The sequence below is a fragment of the Lagenorhynchus albirostris genome, chromosome 2 (assembly GCF_949774975.1).
Source record: "Lagenorhynchus albirostris chromosome 2, mLagAlb1.1, whole genome shotgun sequence".
NCBI lineage: Eukaryota > Metazoa > Chordata > Mammalia > Artiodactyla > Delphinidae > Lagenorhynchus > Lagenorhynchus albirostris.
Window position 1 is genome coordinate 90,197,343 of NC_083096.1, and position 23,550 is coordinate 90,220,892.

A 23,550-nucleotide genomic window follows, 5' to 3' on the forward strand; every position below is an offset into this window, starting at 1 on the left:
AGGAGATCACAGCAGCAACTTTACCTGCTGCCAATCAGCCTTTTGCCTGATCCACATGCCCAATTTCTCCAGCCACATGATGGTCAGGATCCAGGGGTAAGCCAAGAACTTCTTGTAGTGCAGCTGAGCCCCTTGACACAGCACAGACCACCTCCTAACTGTGCCCCTCGTTCTGGTCTAAGGGTGCTTGGTGCCTGTGATAGTGCAGGTCCCGAACTCTTTAGTTGGCTGAGGCCAGCACTTCAGGGGGGTCCCTCCAGTTCATGTGCACCCTTTAAGAGTGAAATCTCTTTCCCCCTTCAGTTAATCCCCACTGGCCTTCAAAGCCAGGTGCTCTGGGGGCTCATCTTCCCAGTGCTGAACCCCCAGACTGGGGAGCCTGATGCAGGGCTCAGAACTCTCACTCATGGTTTGCAAGCAGTTCCCTGACCCCAGCTACAGAGCCATGCCACAGCTCTGGGGACCTCACACACCTCAGCTAGGTGAGCTAGAGCTCAAAGTGTCTACCACTGTGTCACATTTTAGGATCTTTATTAACTATTTAATAATGCCATACATTTGTATAAGGTTAGACTGTTTGAAAACATCTGTTCACATTCCATATTCCAATAAAATTGTTTTGGTATTGGTAGAAAAAAAAAGGGTCATCCACATAGAGGGTATGGGATTTCATTATATCGGGAGTCCTCCCCTCTTACCCATCTTGTTGTGGTTCCTTCTTTGTGTCTTTTAGTTATAGAAGATCTTTTCTGGTAGGTCCCAGTCTTTTTGATTGATGGGTTCTTCTGCAGAGAGTTGTGATTTTGGTGTGCTCATGAGAGAGGGTGAACTCAGAGTCTTACTACTCCACCATCTTGGCTGCTCTCCGTTACTGGACTTTGTTTTAGCATACCACTTTTATCTTTAATCACTTAATTCTTAAAGACCTTTAACATTATTTTTACTGCTGTTTATGTAATAACTGCAAGAAATGGTCATCTGGACAAATGTTCAACAGGATACTTCTCTAAAGCTACTCCCTGTTTTGAGCTAAGACTTGAGGCCGTGCCTTAAGATGGCCCAACTCCACTATCCAGCCACTGTTTGAGGAACCTGCTAATAAGATGGTACTCTAAAGAGCCCTACACTTTGCAGGTATCCTAACATAAAATGGCCACACGACCTCTTGACTGCACAGAGTGGCTACACTTGATCCAGCCCACTAGGCCTGCCCATTTCAGATCAAGATATCCAAGGGGCAGCTACAGCCTACTAAATGCTTAAGTTAGAGAGAGCTAATGGCTTTCCCCCAGACCTGTAGATTTTAAACCTTCTGAAATGTATTCTTTATCTCAGATGGCTGAGATAACTATATCCAAGGCTCTAAATCCATATAATGGCTGTAGAGTTCGCCAGGGCTTTAACTAGAGATAATTCTTTCAAATTTCCAAATTTCATTACATGTTTATTGTGCACCAGGCAGTATGATCGATATAAGAAGTATAAAGTCAAATAAGACATGGATTCTCTCCTCAATGACTTTATGGTTGAGTTGGAGAGCAAAACAAGTAAAACAACAATTATAATACAGTGGGGGTATGTTTTACTGAGATATAAGAACACAGATGAAGGGTATCTAAAGCACGGAAAGCCTCCAGGAAAGGGTGACAGAAGGTAGGCCACCAGGATCCCACACTATCAGTAGACTACTCAGACCCCTTCCCCAGCACATCCAAGAGCCCCCTGAACCATGACACAGAGTACCACAAGCTGACAGGAGGCTTCCCATGAATGCTGAATTAAGGAGGGAACCAGGCACAGAAGGGCCCCCCTTCTGTAAAGACCCCATGCTAAAGAACAGAGGTACATGAAGTAGAAATAGAAAGGAGCAAGCAATAGTATAATCCCACCTGTTCCCAACCCCCTGCCACACACACACATGCATGCCCATCCACGGAGCCTCTGCAGTGGACAACAGAAGGAAAAATGGACACCCACACACACCCAACAGTCAGTCGTGACTCCAGGAAGCCAGGAGGGAATAAGACAAGACACAGCAGGTATCATTAAGGCTTTACTGGGGATCAGACAGGGCTGGGCAGGAACCACACTGGGAGGTTGCACACCAGGCCACCTGCACACCAGGCCAATTCTGATCTTCAGGGCAGTGCTGGGAGCTCAGAGCAGAGCTCTGTGGGCCAGGGGTCTGGTCGGGCTCCTCACAGCAGAAGCAACCATGGAAGGGAAGGATAGTCTAGTTGGCTTTAGTGCAGGAGGGATAATGTGGGGTGGGGGAGGAAATTTGCTGAAGAAAAGTGGGGAACTGAATAAAGGATGGATGAAAAGGGGGTTGGGAGGGAGATAAAGGGGGCCAAGACGGCATCTAAAGTGAAAAGAAGGAGAAAGAAAAAGACAGATGGTTCTGTGCACAGGGAGGTCCACCTGGTCTCCAGGACAATGGCTCCTCACTCCCGTCTCCTGGTTACAGGGCAGTATTTGTTGCCCCACATGGCAGTCTTTAGAAACAGAGGGCCTGGGAGGAAGCAACTGGACTTCATGTAGGCAGAGATCTTCTTCAAGCCCTGAGGGTGGGAAAAAGAAGGCCAGGCCTCAGGTCTGCTGCCCCACTGGGGCTCATGCAGCTCTCCCCAAGTTTGGTACCCTGGTACAGCCCTTCCATGTGGGGTCAAATGTTGGGGCAATAGACAGTCTTTGGGGATGCTCAGCTCTGGAAAGTTGACTCTTCCAATTTCCTGTAATGCATTTGATTTCCTAATAAGACTTATCACATATGGAGACTCTGCCCTGTATAAGGTGCTGTGTATCCACTAGAGATGATAATATAGGTTTAGAATCTCTACACAACTACCTGACAAGATAGGTTCTACTGTCACCATTTATCAGAAGGGAAACTGAGGCACACAGAGGATAAGCACCTCCCTCCTGGTCACACAGCTCATAAGTAAGATGTCTAGAATGCAGCCTGGCTCGCTCTCACTCTCCATTCTGAGCTCTTTCTGCTGCACTCCCTTCCTCGCAGCTGAAAACAAAAAGAACAAGGTTCATTCATCATCCACTTATACAAAGAGTTAAGTCACCACTCAGGGCAGTTGCTCACCAACAGTGTGCCTGGAGGGGTATTCAGGATGGAAAAAAACAAGATGAAACATTCTGTATTTCGGTTACCTGGCCCCTAGATAGTTAAGATGCATAACTCAGGAAAAACTCCAGTCACCTCAGATGTGTGCACCTTTCCATCCACAGAAAAGCACTAAAATCACTAACTTGAGATACCTGTTTTTTGGTGATTAGCAGTGATCTTGTACCAAGACTTAGAGTTGATTATTCTTATTTCCCAAACCTCCTCCCCTACTTCTTGAGAGCAGTTCCTCAGAGCTATCTGAGAGGCTGTCTCCCGGGATATAGTCCTCAGTAAGTTCCCCAAAAAAAGGGAAACCCACTGCTCTTACGCTGTGTGGGTTTTACTTTCCAGTGGAAAGTTCTAGTGGCCACAAAGGGGCCCAGAGGAGACTTCTTCCCCTCACGGGAACTTTACAAGGATCTGGAGCCTTGGTACCAGCAAGGCCCCTTGTGCCGGTCCACCTCTCTACATGTCCATACGAATTTGGGTGAGTCTCTCCTGATCTCAGTTTTACCATCTTGGCTGACAATCCTGAGTTTTATTCAGTGGCAGATGAAAAAGGTACCTGACTTCTCAGTTCAGAGATACTGAGAAAGTACCCAGTCGAGAGCCACTGGGAAGGTTCAGGCTGGGTAAGTAGGTAAGGGGCTGGTTGGCATCTTTCCTTGAATTGACAACTTTAACAGAATTAGTTGGAATATAGTGTAGATACCATATAAGAGCTCTTAACTCCAAAGATAAGGGACAGAGCTCTTCCTGGCCAGGTATGGCTTTCTCAGGCAACTGAGAAACTTGCAGGAGTGGCGGAGGCCAGTCCTTTATACCACACAGCAGTCCCATAGGGAAACCCATTCTTTAATTTACAGAAAGTGGCCCATCTGGGGACACACAAAAAGATTTGGCCATCCAGTGTTCCCAGTGCCCATCGAGGCTTTAGACTGTCAGAGGGAGAAACTGAGACGTGTAAAAGACCTGAAATGACTCTAGGGTGACAACTAGGAGAGTTCAGCTCAAAAACAACACACTGGCCCACCACATACAGTTTCAATAGTAATTTATCCTGAAAAACAGACTCTGAAATGGGAAACAAAGCTTTCTAAACAAAAGAAAGAAGAGTGACAGATTGCTAACCTATGACTAACACCACAGCCAGGTTTAGGTACATTACATACGGAGCTTATACTTGCAAATACGTAATTGGGGAAGCTATACCAAAGGAGATCTCATCCTAAAAATGGCCAAAACGGGGTTCTTTGGACATTCCAATACTGGGTTTTTTGGGTGTATACAGCTAGAGAAAGCAGGCTATAAGATCAAACAGACTGAATGGAATGCTCATTTCGATTGGTATTTAGAAGCTTCTAAAAGAGGAAATGAGAAAGTAACTTCTTGCAGAAAATCAACAAAAAATGGCTTGAAATTATATCCGAATTTTTAAAAGGCCCCTGAAGCTGGACCTGCTCTCCATTGCTCCTCCCCGCTCCTCTAAGTGTCCACTGCAATGCTCTCCTTCATGCTATTCGTCTCTCTCTCAACTTCGTTTTTGTAACACCAAAATTGATTCCCCACAGAAAGCAACAATAATTCAAAAGCCTTGGTAAAATTGTGATTATTTTGGCCAAAAAGTTTTTAAAACTTTTTTTTTCCCAAAATTCTGACCTTAAGGAAACAAATGCCCTTCTAGGAGGAACGTGCATCATCTCCCCATGCCTTTGAGATATAAATATTCTACCTGATCTTAGGCATCTTCTACTGTGTTTTGGTAGCTTAGTCTCTGCAATTGAGAAGGTACACATATGGTATACATTTGGCAGAAAGTTGCATAGACTGGGATTCCAAGCAGTCTTTTTGTCCAGCTATGCCAGCTTCAGGGAAACGTGTCATAAGTGGTCCCAGTCCATAAAGCGCCTTTGTTGTCTCAACCTTCCTTGTGTCCCTGTACAACAAAGGCCTTTATTTTCTTCGACTATATTTGGGAGTAAACTTTCTGGTTCTGGTGAAGGCTACATCCTTTGCACTCTCTTTTGGGGATGACTCTTGCATCTTATTGGTTTGAATCACAACTAAAAATCCTAACAATTGATCCTTTAAATTGGAAAAACTTCTAAATTGGTAAATTTTTAGAGACCTCTCATTGTAAACAGTTGTTTTATTGGTATCTATGGAAACCCAAACTAGAAGGTGGATACAAAGAAATATAATGGCTAACCTTAAGAACTCCCTTAGTTTATAGGACGGAAATCTTTAGATGGTTATTAAGAGATGGGATAAATGAAACAGACTTCGACAGCATTAAAACAACGGTTTTGATACAACACTACCAAAAAGGATGTTTTGGAGAGGCCAAAAAGACCCCTTATTGGTCCTCCTAATGTTAAAGGGTCCCAAACAAGTCCATTCTATTTACCCCAGTTTAGAAAAATTTTAAAGGCAAAAAGGTAAAAAAAATTACATTCAGATACTTGACCAGCAATTGCTCGGGGCAACATGCCAATCAATCAAGTTAAAGATTGACAAAAAGCCCTAGGTCCCTTGGCTCAACCCCTCACTGGAGACCCCAAAGCCTTTTATACAGAAATGGGTAAAATGGCCAGGGAATAAAAAGGAAAGTTTCTGGGACTCCTTATAAGACCAAGACTGGTTAATAGGGTCTAGTGAGGGCAACAGTTAAAGGTATAAGAGTTGATAGAATTGAGATGAAAGTTTATTAAAAATTGGTGTATTTGTGTTTTTTTTAATAAATTTATTTATTTATTTTTGGCTGCATTGGGTCCTTGTTGCTGCGCTCAACCTTTCTCTAGTTGCGGCGAGTGGGGGCTATTCTTCGTTGCGGTATGCGGGCTTCTCATTGAGGTGGCTTCTCTTGTTGCGGAGCATGAGCTCTAGAGCACAGGCTCAGTAGTTGCAGCGCACAGGCTTAGCTGCTCCGCTGCCTGTGGGATCTTCCCAGACCAAGGCTCGAACCCGTGTCTCCTGCATTGGCAAGCGGATTCTTAACCACTGCCCCACCAGGGAAGTCCCAAAAAATTGGTGTATTTGAACAGGCTTTATGTAAGATGGTTCATCTCTTTTACCTGATATATTGTGGGGATGTACAATATGTCTCACTGGGGAATGCTCCCCTGCCTGGTATAAGACAGGGTATATAATCTGTCTCTCAGGCAATGTTAATTAAACATGATAAAGGAAACCAATAGGGTTACATGAGTCCACAGAGTATGAGGTAAAAGCTGCGGTCTAATATTCAGGGGCTAACAAAAGCAATAATGGAGTTTGGTTTGGGGGTTTTGTTTGTTTGTTTTGCTTTGTTTGTCCCTAGGGTAAATTGGTCTGAGTTTGACTTGTGCACTCAGAAAGAGGACCTTCTGCAAACATTTGAAGGCATGATACACTGATCCCTAAAGTTCTGGAATATGGAAATCTTTTGATTTCCAGTTTAGTTGGAAATTTTCCTTCTGATATAAGAAAAGAAATTAAAGAAAATGTAGTTGGGCAAATCAATCTTTTGGTATCATTTAGGTGGCAGCCCAGTTCTTTGGGGAATTAAAAGCAACTGTGGGGACTTCCCTGGTGGTACAGTGGTTAAGACTCCAAGCTCCCAATGCAGGGGGCCCAGGTTCAATCCCTGGTCAGGGAATTAGATGCCACATGCATGCTGCAACTAAGAGTTTGCATGCCACAACTAAGGAGCCCATGAGCCGCAACTAAGGAGCCCACCTGCCACAACTAAGACCTGGTGCAACCAAATAAATAAATATTTTTTAAAAACAAAAAAATAAAAGCAACTATGTTTGCCTTGCGAATCCCCACATTTCAGAAATGTAAATACAGCCCACAATGACCTGAGACTGAGCCTGATTAACTTAATAAGGTAGAACCTGAAACCAAAGGGAAAAAATAAAGGAAAAGAGGCCCTTTAAAATTCAAATGGTTAGAAAGCCTCCTTCACCCAAAATCTAATTCACAGCCTCTTTTAAGGATTTGTCAAGAATGAACGTAAATCTTAAGTCTTTTCCACGAATAGTAAAAAGCCTAAAGAGTCTCCCTCATTATCGGTTTTAGAAAGGAGGAAGCTGCAACCCACTGCAGTCACCCACTGACAGTGCGCCCTGAGGGGAATTCAGGATGGAGAAAACCAGGATGAAACATTCTATGTTTTGGATATGGGGGACCTTAAAGGGTTAGGATGCATATCGAACAAAGAATTTCAGTCACCCCAGATTCGTGCATCTACCTACACATAGAAAAACACGAAAATCATTAACTTGAGATATTTGTTTTTCGATAATTAGCACTAATCTTTTACCAAGATGCATGCTTGACTACATGTACTTCCCAGCCAAAAATTCATATACCTACTGTCTCCTACCTTACGTCTTGAGAGCAGTTCCTCCGAGCTCTCTGAGAGTCTGTCTCCCGGGCTACAGTCCTCAGTAAGGTCCCCAAATAAAACTGAAACTCACTGCTCTTAAGTTGTGAGGGTTTTTTTTTCCAGTCAACATCTTGTTATGGGAGTACTCGTTCTTCTCATTCTGCAAAAACATCCTCTTTTTCAGAAAAGACTTCTAGGTTCCCAGGGTTTGCCCACAGAGGGATGGACACCTAGCAAAACAAAGGGTCTCAGAAAGTGCCCAAACAACTTGCAGAAGAGACCAGATTTCACTCAGCAAAACCTGGATGAAAGGTGATAGTGAAGCAGGAGATAGATGGGACCCAGGCCAAACAGCTGAAGTTCATCCCCTGTGGACAGAAACTCCATAATAGCAGAAACTCCATGAAAGCAGGATGATGGAGGAGGCTGGGCCCTGCCCAGATAAGAGATAAAAGACCACATATTCCTCATTCTCGAAGTCAAGGAGACCTCCCCGACTACACATGCACAGAAAGCCTCCTTGGAGGTCAAAAAGCGAGGGGGTGCCAACTCATAGTAAGTGATGTCAACTACCCATAGGCCTCTTTGCTAGAATCCATCTTGGCTAAGAGATGTGCAAGCACATAGGGGAGGACCCTAAGATACATCAAATACAGACTCAGAACCAGGCAAAGCAAGATGACTGGTCAAAGGAAACCTGGAAGAAATGCCCCATAAAAGTGATTCAAACTACCACAAGGGCGTGACTGTCTCTCTGAGCCCACCTGGGTGTCTATCCACACGTACTGTACTCTTTTTTTTTCTCCTAATAAGCACTTTACTTGTTTCACTACTTTCCATCTTCGTGGGAATTCTTTTCTGCAAAGCCAAAGGGCCAGGGCCTTGTCACTGACCACTGTTCTAGCAGCTAGGATTTGGTGCTCTCAGCGCCACGACCCAACCTCAGTCTCTGGCCGGCAACCAAAACCCTGCTTCAAGCCGCTGCAGGCTGAGGCCACCTGAGATCTTATTTGGTGCCAAAACCAGGGAATTTAAGGTAAATTGCGGGCTTTGCCCAGCTGCGGCTTGAGGCCTCTGACTTTCACTCTTGCCCTCTTTCTCTTGCTCTCTGCTTCACTTTCTTTTCAAGTCCCACCCCTCAGGCCCTCAGGTCCTGACCCCCATGGCATTTTCCATTGCGGCCAACTCCAATTCCTCCAGAGTTCCCCCTTCACTCCAGGCGTTGGCAGTCTGCAACGGACAGCCTATTGGGTTGGCCACCTTCAAGCAGACTGCAGTGCTCAAGGAGAGCCCTGGCAATGCACCAGCAGTGGTTCAAGGAACCCCTCACTTGAGGGACTGGGTAGACCAGAGATGTCTGGTCAGGGATCAGTGGGAGAGTAGAGGACACTCAAAATCCCACCAAGCACAGGATTTGAAGGAAATTCAGAGGACGCTCTGAATCTCCTTCAGGTGCCTCCTAGTAATGTTTCCAGAATGCTGGACTTCATTTCTAGGAGCGCAGTTAAGCCAGATGGGCTGAGAAAGGAAAGCTTAGGTCCTGCTGTAACATTGCCTGGCCTTTATTTAAGTAGGGGGATGGAAAAAAATGGCCTGAAAATGGGTCTCTTACAATTAGATCTTTACTGCCATAGTATGGGAAAATGGACTGAGGAAAACTCTCCTGACATTCTAAATGATCCCTTCTAACTTCTCCCAACTCTCAGGGGGGAAACCAAGCTCCCCCCACTCCTGCAAGTTCCCTTACTCCTTCAGATTCTTTTCATCAAACTAAGACCCCCACCTCTCTGGAGGGACAATCCCTGCCAGGACAACATTTTATCAGCCAGTCTGCCCCTGTATCCAGGCCAATCTGAGCGTTAAATTGGTCTAAATTTTAGCTATGAAACTATGACCAAGGAAAAAGAAAGATGATTTTTGAGTGTGGCCACAATATTCTTTAGTCTCTGGAGAAAACAGGTTAAGAAAAAAAACTTTTTTTTTTTTTAAATTCCAAAACTGGTTCTTTTTTCATGTGCAATTAGAAAAAGCTAGTTTGTTACTTTTTTCAGAATTCTGACACTGAGGAACAAGTCCTACTAGCAGAACTTGATTTTCTCTCCCTGTGCCTTGAGACCAGGGCTCTCAGGAACACTTATCTAGACCATCTCTAATTCCTGAAGCTGAGAAAAAAAACTGGAATGAAGCCTTTTAAAATTTTTCTTATTCCAACTGTTATTTATAAACTAGTGAGTTTTACATTGTGATATCTAATTCATGACTAAGTTTAGAAAATGAAGTTAGATCTCTCGTTGGATCTGTCTGGATATATGTATGTCTCAGTGTATGTCTTTGTCTTCAGATAATATTGCTGAGGTTAATTTGTAAATGAGCTCTATTTAATTGGCTTAAAGGAAAGTAAGCACTTACAAATCAGGCAATTCTAAATACAAGAGAAATTAAGCTAAGTGAATTTCAGGTTCACATGAACTGGGAAATATTCAGTATTAAATTAATACCTGGTATTAATGTTTAAGTTTGTTGAACTAATTAATATAGACATGTCTTTAGAGTCATCAACATTAAGTATAACACTTTTATTGCATCTAGGTTTAATATAAGCTAAATAAAATCTTGTTATATCCGTTGTAAATTTGTCAGCAAGGAAAGTAACTCAATGTGAACAAACTTCTAAGGAAAATAATTCAAATGAGATAAGAGCTTCGGGTGAACTTTTTAGGAATAAAATAAGATACTGAAACATTCATTACTGAACACTGGCTTCCTTTTACAGAGAAACAAAAGGTCTAGAACTATTAATAAATATGTTTGGTGCCACACTGAGATATTTTCTGTAAGAAAGCACATTTTTCAGGAAATTATTATTTGGATTTATGTTTACCAATCTACAGAGTGCTGATACAAAGGACAGTTCATGGTTGCTTAAAGAAAGTAGGATGTGTGTTTTTAGTAAAGAAGATATGAGGAATGGAATTGCATTTTATTAAGGGAAAAAGAAGTAGGTCTGACTTACAGGTGGCTGTTTCTAGATGGAAAAATAAAGTGATGGATACAGAAACTGACAAAAAGCTTTGTGGAAAGTGGACCCCAAGAAAAGAGTTTTGAGAATGGTCAGGATTGACTAAGCTTAAAATAAATTTAACTGAGTAAATGAATTTTAAAAGTAAGCTGGTGCAAAACTTGAATTGGGGGACTTCCCTGGTGGCACAGTGGTTAAGAATCCACCTGCCAACACGTCCTCAATGGGGAAAAACTGAAACCATTTCCACCAAGATCAGGAACAAGAAAAGGTTGCCCACTCTCACCACTATTATTCAACATAGTTTTGGAAGTTTTAGCCACAGCAATCAGAGAAGAAAAAGAAATAAAAGGAATCCAAACCAGAAAAGAAGAAGTAAAGCTGTCACTGTTTGCAGATGACATGATACTATACATAGAGAATCCTAAAGATGCCACCAGAAAACTACTAGAGCTAATCAATGAATTTGGTAAAGTAGCAGGATACAAAATTAATGCACAGAAATCTCTTGCATTCCTATACACTAATGATGAAAAATCTGAAAGAGAAATTAAGGAAACACTCCCATTTACCATTGCAACAAAAAGAATAAAATATCTAGGAATAAACCTACCTAAGGAGACAAAAGACCTGTATGCAGAAAATTATAAGATGCTGATGAAAGAAATTAAAGATGACATAAATAGATGGAGAGATATACCATGTTCTTGGACTGGAAGAATCAACATTGTGAAAATGGCTCTACTACCCAAAGCAATTTACAGATTCAATGCAATCCCTATCAAACTACCACTGGCATTTTTCACAGAACTAGAACAAAAAATTGCACAATTTGTATGGAAACACAAAAGACCCCGAATAGCCAAAGCAATCTTGAGAAAGAAAAACAGAGCTGGAGGAATCAGGCTCCCTGACTTCAGACTATACTACAGAGCTACAGTAATCAAGACAGTATGGTACTGGCACAGAAACAGAAGTATAGATCAGTGGAACAGGATAGAAAGCCCAGAGATAAACCCATGCACATATGGTCACCTTATCTTTGATAAAGGAGGCAAGAATATACAGTGGAGAAAGGACAGCCTCTTCAATAAGTGGTGCTAGGAAAACTGGACAGCTACATGTAAAAGAATGAAATTAGAACACTCCCTAACACCATACACAAAAATAACCTCAAAATAGATTAAAGACCTAAACATAAGGCCAGGCACCATCAAACCCTTAGAGGAAAACATAGGCAGAACACTCTATGACATAAATCACAGCAAGATCCTTTTGGACCCACCTCCTAGAGAAATGGAAATAAAAACAAAAATAAACAAATGGGACCTAATGAAACTTAAAAGCTTTTGCACAGGAAAGGAAACCATAAACAAGACGAAAAGACAACCCTCAGAATGGGAGAAAATATTTGCAAATGAAGCAACTGATTAATTTGCAAATGAAGCAACTGATTAAACAAAGGATTAATCTCCAAAATTTACAAGCAGCTCATGCAGCTCAATATCAAAAAAACAAACAACCCAGTCCAAAAATGTGCAGAAGACCTAAATAGACATTTCTCTAAAAAGATATACAGATTGCCAACAAACACATGAAAGAATGCTCAACATCATTAATCATTAGAGAAATGCAAATCAAAACTACAATGAGGTATCATCTCACACCAGTCAGAATGGCCATCATCAAAAAATCTACAAACAATAAATGCTGGAGAGGGTGTGGAGAAAAGGGAACCCTCTTGCACTGTTGGTGGGAATGGAAATTGATACCATGGAAGCAACCTAAGTGTCCATCAACAGGTGAATGGATAAAGAAGATGTGGCACATATACACAATGGAATATTACTCAGTCATAAAAAGGAACGAAACTGAGTTATCTGTAGTGAGGTGGATGTACCTAGGGTCTGTCGTACAGAGTGAGGTAAGTCAGAAAGAGAAAAACAAATACTGTATGCTAACACATATATATGGAATCTAAAAAAAAAAAAAGGTCATGAAGAACCTAGGGGCAAGATGGGAGTAAAGATTCAGACCTACTAGAGAATGGACTTGAAGATATGGGGAGGGAGAAGGGTAAGCTGGGACGAAGTGAGAGAGTGGCATGGACATATATACACTACCAAATGTAAAATAGATAGCTAGTGGGAAGCAGCCGCATAGCACAGGGAGATCAGCTTGGTGCTTGGTGACCACCTAGAGGGGTGGGATAGGGAGGGTGGGAGGGAGGGAGACACAAGAGGGAAGAGATATGGGGACATATATGTATATATATTTATATATATAACTGATTCACTTTGTTATAAAGCAGAAACTAACAACCATTGTAAAGCAATTATACTCCAATAAAGATGTTAAAAAAAAAAAGAATCCACCTGCCAATGTAGGGGACACAGGTTCAATTCCTGGTCCAGGAAGATCCCACATGCCATGAAGCAACTAACCTCATGCGCCACAACTACTGAGCCTGCGTGCAACAACTACTGAAGCCCGTGTGCCTAGAGCCCGTGCTCCACAACAAGAGAAGCCACTGCAATGAGAAGCCTGCACACCGCAACGAAGAGTAGCCCCTGCTCACCGCAACTAGAGAAAGCCCATGAGCAGCAACAAAGACCCAACACAGCCAAAGATAAATAAATAAAAATCTACTTAAGATTAAGAAGCCTAGCTTGTTCTTTCTAAGGACACAACGGTTTCCCAGACAAGATGACGGTGATGCAGAGATTCCAGACACTCCTTGGAACAGATCCTGCTGGAATAACAGCAGATGTCACCCCGGGTCGCTTAATGAGTCAGGGCGAGAGCTCTGTGACCCCAACTCGGTAGGGTCTGTGAGCCCCTTGACACCCTGAAGAAGCTACAGAAGACAGACCTTTGCCTTTCGTCCTCCCAATAAAGATTTCTTGGGGTTCATGTCTCTCAGGGGGGGATTTGAGGCAGGAGATAGATGGGCCCCAGGCCAAACAGCTGAAGTTTGTCCCCTGTGGACAAAAACTCCATAATAGCAGAAACTCCATAAAAGCAGGATGATGGGGGAGGCTGGGCCCTGCCCAGATAAGAGATAAAAGACCACATATTCCTCATTCTCGAAGTCAAGGAGACCTCCCCGACTACACATGCACAGAAAGCCTCCTTGGAGGTCAAAAAGCGAGGGGGTGCCAACTCATAGTAAGTGATGTCAACTACCCATAGGCCTCTTTGCTAGAATCCATCTTGGCTAAGAGATGTGCAAGCACATAGGGGAGGACCCTAAGATACATCAAATACAGACTCAGAACCAGGCAAAGCAAGATGACTGGTCAAAGGAAACCTGGAAGAAATGCGCCATAAAAGTGATTCAAACTACCACAAGGCCGCGACTCTCTCTGAGCCCACCCGGGTGTCTATCCACACGTACAGTACTCTTATTTTTCTCCTAATAAGCACTTTACTTGTTTCACTACTTTCCATCTTCGTGGGAATTCTTTTCTGCAAAGCCAAAGGCCAGGGCCTTGTCACTGACCACTGTTCTAGTGGCTAGGATTTGGTGCTCTCACCGCTGCGACCCGACCTCAGTCTCTGGCTGGGAACCAAAATCCTGCTTCAAGCCGCTGCAGGCCGAGGCCACCCGAGATCAGTATGAGGGTGTGGAGCACAGGCCAGGCCAAGCCAGACTCTAATTATTCCACTTAAAGGACAGAGTCCACCTGCCTGGCCTGGGACTTGAGCCCAGTCTCACTGGGCCCCAACCTACCACATCCCCAGTACTGCTGCAGCCAACTAGGCAGTGAGACACTCAGGTATATCTGTGCACAGGCTTCCCAAGACAGACAGTGCCCAATAAGTTCCAAGGATTCAAAGATCCTGGGGGTGCCTGTACCCAACAGCCCAGGCCCCAACAGGCCACACACTGCAGCCCACATCTGTCCCCATCCTCCCTGCCAGGAAGTCATCCCAGCTCTTGCAAAATTCTCAAGGCCAATAAGCCTGGAGCAGAACCAGAGCTGATGAGAACTAGCTAAGAAAGCAGATTTGATGATGGGGCCGGGTGGGGAGTGGGGGTGGGAATAGAAAACAGATTGTACTGAAAAACCTATTGGATTAGAGCTTCAAATTCCCAAATCTGACATAAAGCAGACTTTGTTGCTCTCCCACTGGTTGACTGAGGGTGACCGATGATGAGCTGGGAGGTGAGGTCAGGCTGTGCTCCTCCAGCACCATGTGGTTCCACGCACACCACACAGCTCGGGGTTCCTGTAGTTCTCCAGCTGCACTGAGCCCCAGAAGGTGGGCGCCAGGACTGTGTTACTTCTTCATCCCCACTGTGCCTGACGCAGTGCCTCATACAGAGGAGAGGGTCAGATCAGTGAATGTTACTAAAAATAAATGTACCATCCCGCCTCTGAGATCGGAATCTTGGGTAACTGGAAGGAAGAAGGAAGGAAGACGAGGGAAGGAAAGTGCCCACTATAAGAGGTGTCGAGATAAAATCCTTCCAAAGGACACCTATGTATGTACTCAAATCCCAGCACCAACTACAGTCCTGAGAATCTCAATACAACTGGCGGCGACTCACTTGTGCAGACCCCTCTGGAGATCTAGAGAAGATATTGTCTGTGTTTTTAGTACTTGATATCAGTCCTACGGTGTCTCAACTCTACTAATGCCAGCTGCAGGCAAACTCCTGAAGGTTCTGCTTCCTCCACACTTTCCAGAGCTGTGAACCAGACAGGAAAAGGACCTGAGCTTTCTTTTCCATACAGGAAAAGGAGAGCCACTGACTGCTGCCCATAGAAGCCAGATGCTCTGACTGGGAGCCCAGCACAGCCTGTACTGGCCCTGTGACCTTCAGAAATTATCCTTTCAGCTTAACTCCTTATCTGTAAAATGAAGAGGATAATTCTTTTACCACGGAGGAATGTTATAAAGATTAAATTTGACACAATATATGTTAGATGCTGAGCAGAGATTCTGGCATAAACCAAGTCCTCATTAAATGTTATTCTTCATTTGGGTTCCAACTAGGAAAGCATCAGTGAAGAGAGGGAAGAGAAGAGAGATATAAATACTAGAGGGGTCAGGAGAATCACCTCAAAACCGGAAGTGAAGTCTTTCAGGTTTGGGAATTCATCCAGACACCTGGGCTCAAATGTGCGGTGCATGTCAAGGATGTCGTACGCCGGGAAATGCACATAGGTGAGCTGCAGAAAGGCAAAGCGTGAATGGGCACCAAACTCTGAACGCGGGAAAAATGACAGCTCTCCATCCCCCGAAGCTGTCCCCCTTACCTTGTCCCCTGCAAACCAGGGCCTCTTCCCCAGAAAATCTGAGAAGAGCTTCATCGTTTTAGGGATCTCCTTCAAGTAATCAGGCTTTAGTTTCTCCTGAGGCACAAAACAGCTGTCACTGCCCTCAGATATAGACTCCCTGGGCAGAGACCAGGCCTCCCAGGGCTGTGCCTGATCCCAGCTGCCAAGTACACCTGGGTCAGTGCCCAGGCTGCGATTTAACCCACTTGTGTTCATTAGACTCCTACCAGGTACCACCTCCCATCTGTGAGAGGAGATGGGAAGGCAAAGGGCAAAACAACACTGTGCCTGAACCTGTCACCACTCAGCTCCAAACACCTGCCGTGGGTCAGACCAGCAGTGCTGTGAGACCTGGCAGAGCGCAGGCCTCAGACCTCAGGAAGATCAACGCTCAAATGACTCAGGAAAGAAGTCCTAAGTTCCAGCGTGGGTGACAGAAAGGGTGTGAATGCCGATGCAGTCTCTGAACAGATGAGGAGAAGCTGAGAGGCTGAAAGGAAGGAGGGAGAGGAACAAAGTCTGACCCCAGGCTGCCTGCTGGGCACATGTGTTTATGCCTGAGATGCCGAGGAGGAGGTGCTGGGCTAACGAGGAAAACACCCTGTCTAGGAACTGAATTTCCACCCAAGGATGTCTGGACTCTATCCTAAGATTGGTGGGAACTAAGTCAGAGTTTCCAAGGGAATGTCTTGGTGGATCAGTAGCTCCAAGGAGTTCAAAGGCAAAAGACCAGTGTAGACGCGACCCTGACCAGCATTTCAAACCCTGTCCGGCCCGGTGGGAGGGGACTCACAAAGTCAGAGCTGTAGCAGATCATGGCCATGCACAAGCGGACATCCATAACCTGGTTCTCCAATACGTCCACGCGAATCTTCTCTTCCTCTGTCTCCCCACCTGTGGCCACACAACAGGGACTCACCCTCAGGATCCCGCCCCAGACAAGCCCTGGACATGGCCACCTGTGCCCCTCCCCCACCCACAGCTCCACTCACACATGTTGTGCTTGCGAGCAATGTAGCAAAGGATGGCGTTGCTCTGGGTGAGCTTGTGAGCCCCATCAATTAAGTAGGGCCGCTGGAGGAACGACAGGCCAGGTCGGTTGGGCCACCAGGCTCCCCTGCACCCACTCCCTTGAGCAAGGGCAGAGATGAAACCTGGCACTCACAGAGCCTGGCCCATGGTAGACACTAAATAATATACTGTAAAATGAAGGGATGAGCTGGGACATACAGCATTATGGAAAGGCAGTGAAGAGAACCAGGAAGCTGAGAGGCCGAGCAGAAGGCACCGGACCCTGAAACCTCTAAGCTGGGTAAGCAGATGGACAGGGACACCGTCCACTTTCCCCCAGAGCACCCCAGCCCCTGCACCTACATTGGGGAAGTCCAGGCCCAGCTTGGATTTTTCATTCAGCTACTGGCTTCTGTCATAGTTGGGAGCTGTGGTAAAGAAGATGCAGTGAAACAAACTGCCCCGAAGTCCAACCCTCCTTCCCGGGGGACCTACCAAGGAGACAGAGACAAGATCCCCTGAACGGGTGGATCTGGAATCTGAACCTCTAAATCTCGCATGGAGTTTTGGGGGAAAGCACAATTAGACGGCTCTGGAACCCACACGAGTAAGATTTACAAAGGGTTAGTGCAAGCAATAAAGGGAACCCGTGCCAATGGCTGATACAGGGGCCCGGCCATCGGCTCTCATGGCCGGCCTTGGAGGCCAGCTAGACACTCAAAGAGTTCGGGAAGGGTTAGACCTCTCTCCAGCTGCTGGAGGGCAGCAGACAGAAATAACAGGGGCCAGGACATGGGTTGCTTGGTACCAAATCAGCATGAATTGAGCAGAAGCCAGGACATGACAAGGATGCCATTACCGTCCCCCAGCGGGTACTTCTTCTCCTCCTAGTTTGAGTCTGTGTCCTCCAGAAGCAGGCGGATGGCGTGAGCCAGCTGGGAGAGAGAGCCGGGACAAAGGACAGACATGAGGTTTAACCGCGCGACTTTCTGTGCTCCGGGCCCCCTCCCACACTCCCAACCCTCTCCCCGACCTGGGAAGGAGAGGCGGAGGGAAGGGGCTGGGCTGCAGCGAGCCCCACAAACGAAGTTTCTGGCGAACCGGTCCCCAGCTGCGCAGCATTTCCCTGCCCGCCCTGGTGGACCCCCGCTCACCCCGCGGATATCCCAGTAATCCCGGATCATTGCCATGGTCAGGGTTCGTGGATCGGGGTACCCTCTCCGAACCGCTGTGGAAGTTCATCCGGGTGCCTAGATCAAGCCTGGGTGTGGCCTGAGTGAGGCCACGCCCCATCGCGTCTCTCCGCCCCGCCCCCAACTACTACCCAATCTCCGAGGCCTCCTGCGACCCGGGGCACCCGGGGTCCTCAGTGCGGTATCTGCACCCAGAGCAGTGGAAATAGTCCGTGTCCCCATCCAGGCGCGGGGACTCGGGAGCCGAGCTCTGGGCGCCAGGACTCTGAGGGCAGCCTGGTTCCCGTCCCCAGTCAGATCTCAGGTAAATCGGGGGAGTTGGCAGTGCGCTCGGGGAACAAGCCTGAATCACAAGAGCACGAATCTTCCACCTCCCCTGCCCTCCCAGGAATCGCTCAGGCTTGCTTCTGGGCTGCCGAGTTCCCCCGGGCTCTGGGAGGCTCTGACTGCCAAGTTAAGTCCAAAGAGTGGTGTCCCTCATATCGAAACTTTAAACGAGCCACTAGCACAGGAAGATGAGGACTCCAAGCAATCCTAAAGCTCCCCCGACTCTTTATAATCCCTGACAGCAGCATATCTTCTAGAACAGACTATCAATGGTATACAAGAAACACCCACGACAAGGTACAGAAAAAGTAAATGTGGTCAGTGCTTTCCTTTCAGGGACTATGGAGGACTCGTCCCTTCAGTCGTATGCCTAAGAGTGATAATGACCAACTGTTAATTAATCGAGTAGCTTTATGGCCTAAATAGTGACTCTAAATTCAGAACCAGGCCCAGCAAAGAAGATATCCAGGTGCAGTCCAGAGATGTCCCGACAGCCAGCTGGATGACCCTCACGTTGACTGGGTTGACTGGGTCAGTGACCTGGATTGTGGTGGTCACAGAGGGATCTGAGTGGGGGGGGAGAAGGCTGTCCTTTGAGCAGCTAGGAGCCTCTCCTGCTGCAAGGGGGGACCAGCAAGGAGCCTGGAGGACTGGCACAGGACCACAGGCAGAGTGGGCCCAGCACACCTTGGCTGCCCAGGTCCACGGATTCCTGCCCTGATCCTTGGCTCCTGACCCGCGTGTGGTTTTGTGTAGGAGAGGGTGGCTCAGGTGGCCTTTGATGACGCTCTGTGATACAACTTCCTCAAGAACAATGTCCCACCTGCCAACTTTCCTCTTTGAAGCTTGAACGTTATTTCAGAATGAGGAGAATAGGACAAGGTTGGTCTGGGTTCACTTTTCCGTTGTTTAAAGTATATTACAAGGTAATGGATATATGAAAAGAGATGAGAAGAACTTTTAAAAGCAAATGGATTTTACAAGTTAAAATGCAAGGTTGGTACACTACAGAAAAATAAGTTTAAAATTAGCTAACACTTCACAAGGATAGAAAGGTATGAACCCAGTATTCAATGAAGGTTTCTGACCACCAAGATAGAGTATGGAGCGGGGGTTTGAGGAAAGCAGATATATTCTATCTAATTCCTGTTAAGTCACAGAGTCAGAGTCTGCACATCTCTCCTAAGTTGGGGAGCTGGGAGACTGTGTCACCAGAGACCAGCAGAGCTCAGTCCCCATGGCAGATGCTTCCAGCCATTTTGACCTTGCCAGTCCTCAGGGCTCCAGGTTGAGGTCCAGACTCAGCATGCAGCTCAGGGTCAGGTGGATTCCTAGTTCGGTTTGCCCACAGGGAGGCGATGGTGGCCACGCACACACAAAAGTGCGGGCCCTCAATAGTTATATTTTTCACAATATAAAGAAGTTGTCATTCTGAGTTTTACACATCTTGAGCTTGGAAAAGAAACATGACCAGATTCCACTGAGAAAATGATTTTCTTAAACTAACATTAAACAGTCCTAATATTTAAAATATGTAGAACAGATATTATTACATTAGCATTCATCCATTCATCCTTTTTTTTTTTTAAGACTGGAAAATACAAGGACAGATTTTAAAATATGGAAGAGATTTTAAGTGTTCAAACACTGAGAGGGACTAAGAGGGAGAGGGGTTGAAGGCAGGAGAAAGAGGCAGTGCCTGGTAGGACAAGGAACTGCAGACATAGGGACGCCCAGAGCACAGGTGGCCCCTTCAGGAGGAAGAGGACAATTCTGCAGGAGGATGAGGAGGGCTGGCCGAGCAGGCTGTCAGACTCAGCCCCCAGGCCCAGGGGTCACACCCGTAGGTGCAGTGGGTGTGAGAAAGGCAGTAGCAAGCAGTGGGGACTTGGGAAACTGGAGAGTGGGCTGAAGGGCGTGATGCAGCCAGTGGTTGCCACGCTGAAATTCAGCGCCTATGTGGCCACATCTTCTGGATTTACATGTGCTCTCTCTTGACTGTAGCGTGTTGATAAGTTCTAATATTTTAGAGAACACTGTGCAGGACATCAAAACATGTTGTATCCAATATTCAGTTGAGAATTTGGTCTCTAGTCTGACTCTGCACTGCATTCCATCCTTCCAGCTATACTGCTGACATTATGAACTCTCAAAGTAAATTAAAAATTCTGTATAAAATAGCCACAGAATACAAAACAACACACTAAATAAATACCAACAGTAGTATTAAAATGTGTCCTACCGTATACTAATTTTTTTAAAGGTTTTCAAAATATTGTCTGGGTAAACTTTGGTAATCCACGATGTAAAGAATATTTTTTAATCTGAATAAAAAATGAAAATCATTATTTATTAGCTTCTGTGATAGTGGAATATAGAAAATAAATTTTCTACATGTCTATAGTATTAAGAATAAATAAATACAAACCAAGGCTTCAAGAATTTAGAAAGCAATTAAATTTAAAATAAATAACATGTGGAATTCTATTTCTACATGTTTCAGTCCTGTTAGGTTTTGTGTTTCTAGGAACATATTTATTTTATTCAGATTATCCAATTTGTTGACATATGGTTGTTTGTAGTATTCTGCTGTGATATTTTTACTTCTGTAGAATCAGTAGTCCTGTCCCATCTTTCATTTCTGATTTTAGTAATTTGCATCTTCTCCCTTTTTTCTTAGTCAGTCTAGCTAAAGGTGTGTCAATTTTGTTAAACATTTCAAAGAAATTTCCTGAACCTTTTCATTGATATTCTCTACTGTTTTTCTATTCCCTTTTTTATTTATCCCTGCCATAATCTTTATTATTTCCTTTCTTCTGCTAGATTTGTGTTTAATTCTTTCCCTAGTTCCTTAATTTATTAAGTTAGGATGTTTATTTGAGATCCGCTTATTTTTAATGTGGGCATTTCTAGCTGTAAATTTCCCCCTTAGCAGTGCTTTTGCTGTGTTCCATTAGTGTTGGCATTCTGTGTTTTCATTTTCACTCATCTCTAAGTATTTTCTAATTTCCCCTGTGATTTCTTATTTGACTCATTATTTAAAATATTTTGTTTAATTTGCACAGATTTGTGGATTTTCCAGTTTCCTTCTGTTATTGATTTCTGACTTCATCCCACTGTGGTTGAAGTAGATAGTTGATATGATATCTATTTTTTAAATTCCTGATGCTTTATTTGTGTCCCCACATATCTTGGAGATTGTGCCATGTGCGCTTGAGAATAATGTGTACACTATTGTTGTTGGGTTGAATGTTCTAATATGTCTGCTGAATCTAGTTCATTTATTATGTTGTTCAGGTCCTCTATTTCCTTACTTTTCTTCTGTCTGGTTGTCCTGTCCATTATTGAAAGCATGGTGGCATGGTGTTTAAGTCTCCAACTATTATTGTAGAACTAGTTCTCTCTTCAATTCTGTCAGTTTTTATCAGTTATTAGGTGTGTAAATGTTTATAATTTTTATATCTTCTTGCTTTATTGAACACTCTGTAATAGATAATGTTCTTATTTCTGTCTTATAACATTTTTTGATTTCAAGTCTATTTTGTCTGATATTAGTATAGCCCTGCTCTCTTTTGGTTACTGTTTGCTTGGAATATCTTTTTCCATCCTTTCACTTTCAACCTATCTAGGCCTTTGATCTAAAGTCTGACTCTTGTAGATATCATGTAGTTCAATCATGGTTTTTAAGGCATTCTGCTTATCTCTGCCTTTGATTAGAGAGTTTAATTCATTTACATTTAAATAAATTATTGATGAGAGACTTACTTCTATCATTTTGCTATTTGTCCTCTATTTGCCTTATAGTTTTTTCTCCCTCATTTCCTGCATGACTATCTTTTATGTGTACTTGATGTTTTGTCATGAAACTTTTCATTTTCCTTCTCATTTTTATTTGTGTTTATTCTATAGCTATTTTTCCTTGTAGTTACCATTGGGGATTATATTCAACATCCTATAATTACAACACTCTAATTTGAATATCTACCAGCTTAATTCGAATAGCATTCAAATACCTTGCTCTTATACAGCTCTGTCCCCTCTCTTTGATTATTGATGTCACAAAATTACATCTTTATACATGTGTGTCAAAAAACATAGACTAATAATTATTTTCTAATGGACTAATCTCTTAAATTATATATAAAACAAAAAGAGAGTTATAAAGCAAAGTTATAATAGTACTAGCTTTTATCATTACACGTGTATTTACCTTTTCCAGGAGTCTTTTTTTCTTCACATGGCTTCACATAACTCTCTAGTCTCTCTTCATTGCAACCTGAAGGACTCCTTTTAGCATTTCTTGTAGGGGAGGTCTAGTGATAAAAAACTCTCTCAGCTTTCACTTATCTGGGAATGTCTTAATTTCTACTTAATAGTTGAAGGACAGTTTTGTCAGATATAGGATTCTTGGCTGACACGTTTTTCTTTCCTTTATCACTCTGAATATGTCAACCCACTGCTTCTGGCTTCCAAGGTTTCTAAGAGAAATCTGATAATAATCTTTTTGGAGAGCTCTTGTATGTGATGAGTTACTTCCTTCTTGTTGCTTTTAAGATCTCTCTTTGTCTTTGTCTTTCAATAGTCTGATTATAATGTGTCTTGGTGTGCATCTCTTTGAATTTATCCTACTTGGAATTCCCTGACTCTTTCTTCTTCCTTCTTGAACCTTCCTTTGAATCCTTCCAGTGAATTTTTCATTTCAGTTATTGTAATTTTCAGTTCTAAAATTTATTTTTGGTTCCTTTTTTATGTTTTCTATATCTTTTTTGATATTTCCATTTTGTACACTCAGTTTTGTTTTTGTTTTACATCTTTATTGGAGTTCAATTGCTTTGCAATGTTGTGTTAGTTTCTGCTTTATAACAAAGTGAATCAGCTATATGTATATATATATATCCCCATATCCTCTCTCTCTCTTGCGTCTCCCTCCCACACTCCCTATCCCACCCCTCTAGGTGGTCACAAAGCACCGAGCTGATCTCCTTGTGCTATGCAGCTGCTTCCCACTAGCTATCTATTTTACATTTGGTAGTGTATATATGTCCATGCCACTCTCTCACTTCATCCCAGCTTACCCTTTCCCCTCCGTGTCCTCAAGTCCATTCTCTATGTCTGCGTCTTTATTCCTGTCCTGCCCCTAGGTTCTTCAGAACCATTTTTTTTAGATTTCACATATATGTGTTGGTATATGGTATTTGTTTTCCTCTTTCTGACTTACT

At 44.0% G+C, this 23,550-nt stretch overlaps 1 protein-coding gene across 1 annotated transcript; it reads right to left on the reverse strand.

Moving 5' to 3' along the window:
- Positions 1 to 1,565: 1,565 nt before the first annotated feature.
- On the reverse strand, positions 1,566 to 18,001 carry LOC132514548 (glutathione S-transferase Mu 1-like). Its single transcript, XM_060139417.1, is given in 9 exon segments — positions 1,566 to 2,561; positions 7,585 to 7,653; positions 15,582 to 15,692; positions 15,780 to 15,875; positions 16,594 to 16,694; positions 16,793 to 16,874; positions 17,175 to 17,239; positions 17,671 to 17,746; positions 17,966 to 18,001. Coding segments are annotated over 9 exon segments (753 nt in total). The 3' UTR covers positions 1,566 to 2,444.
- Between the last annotated feature and the right edge of the window lie 5,549 nt (positions 18,002 to 23,550).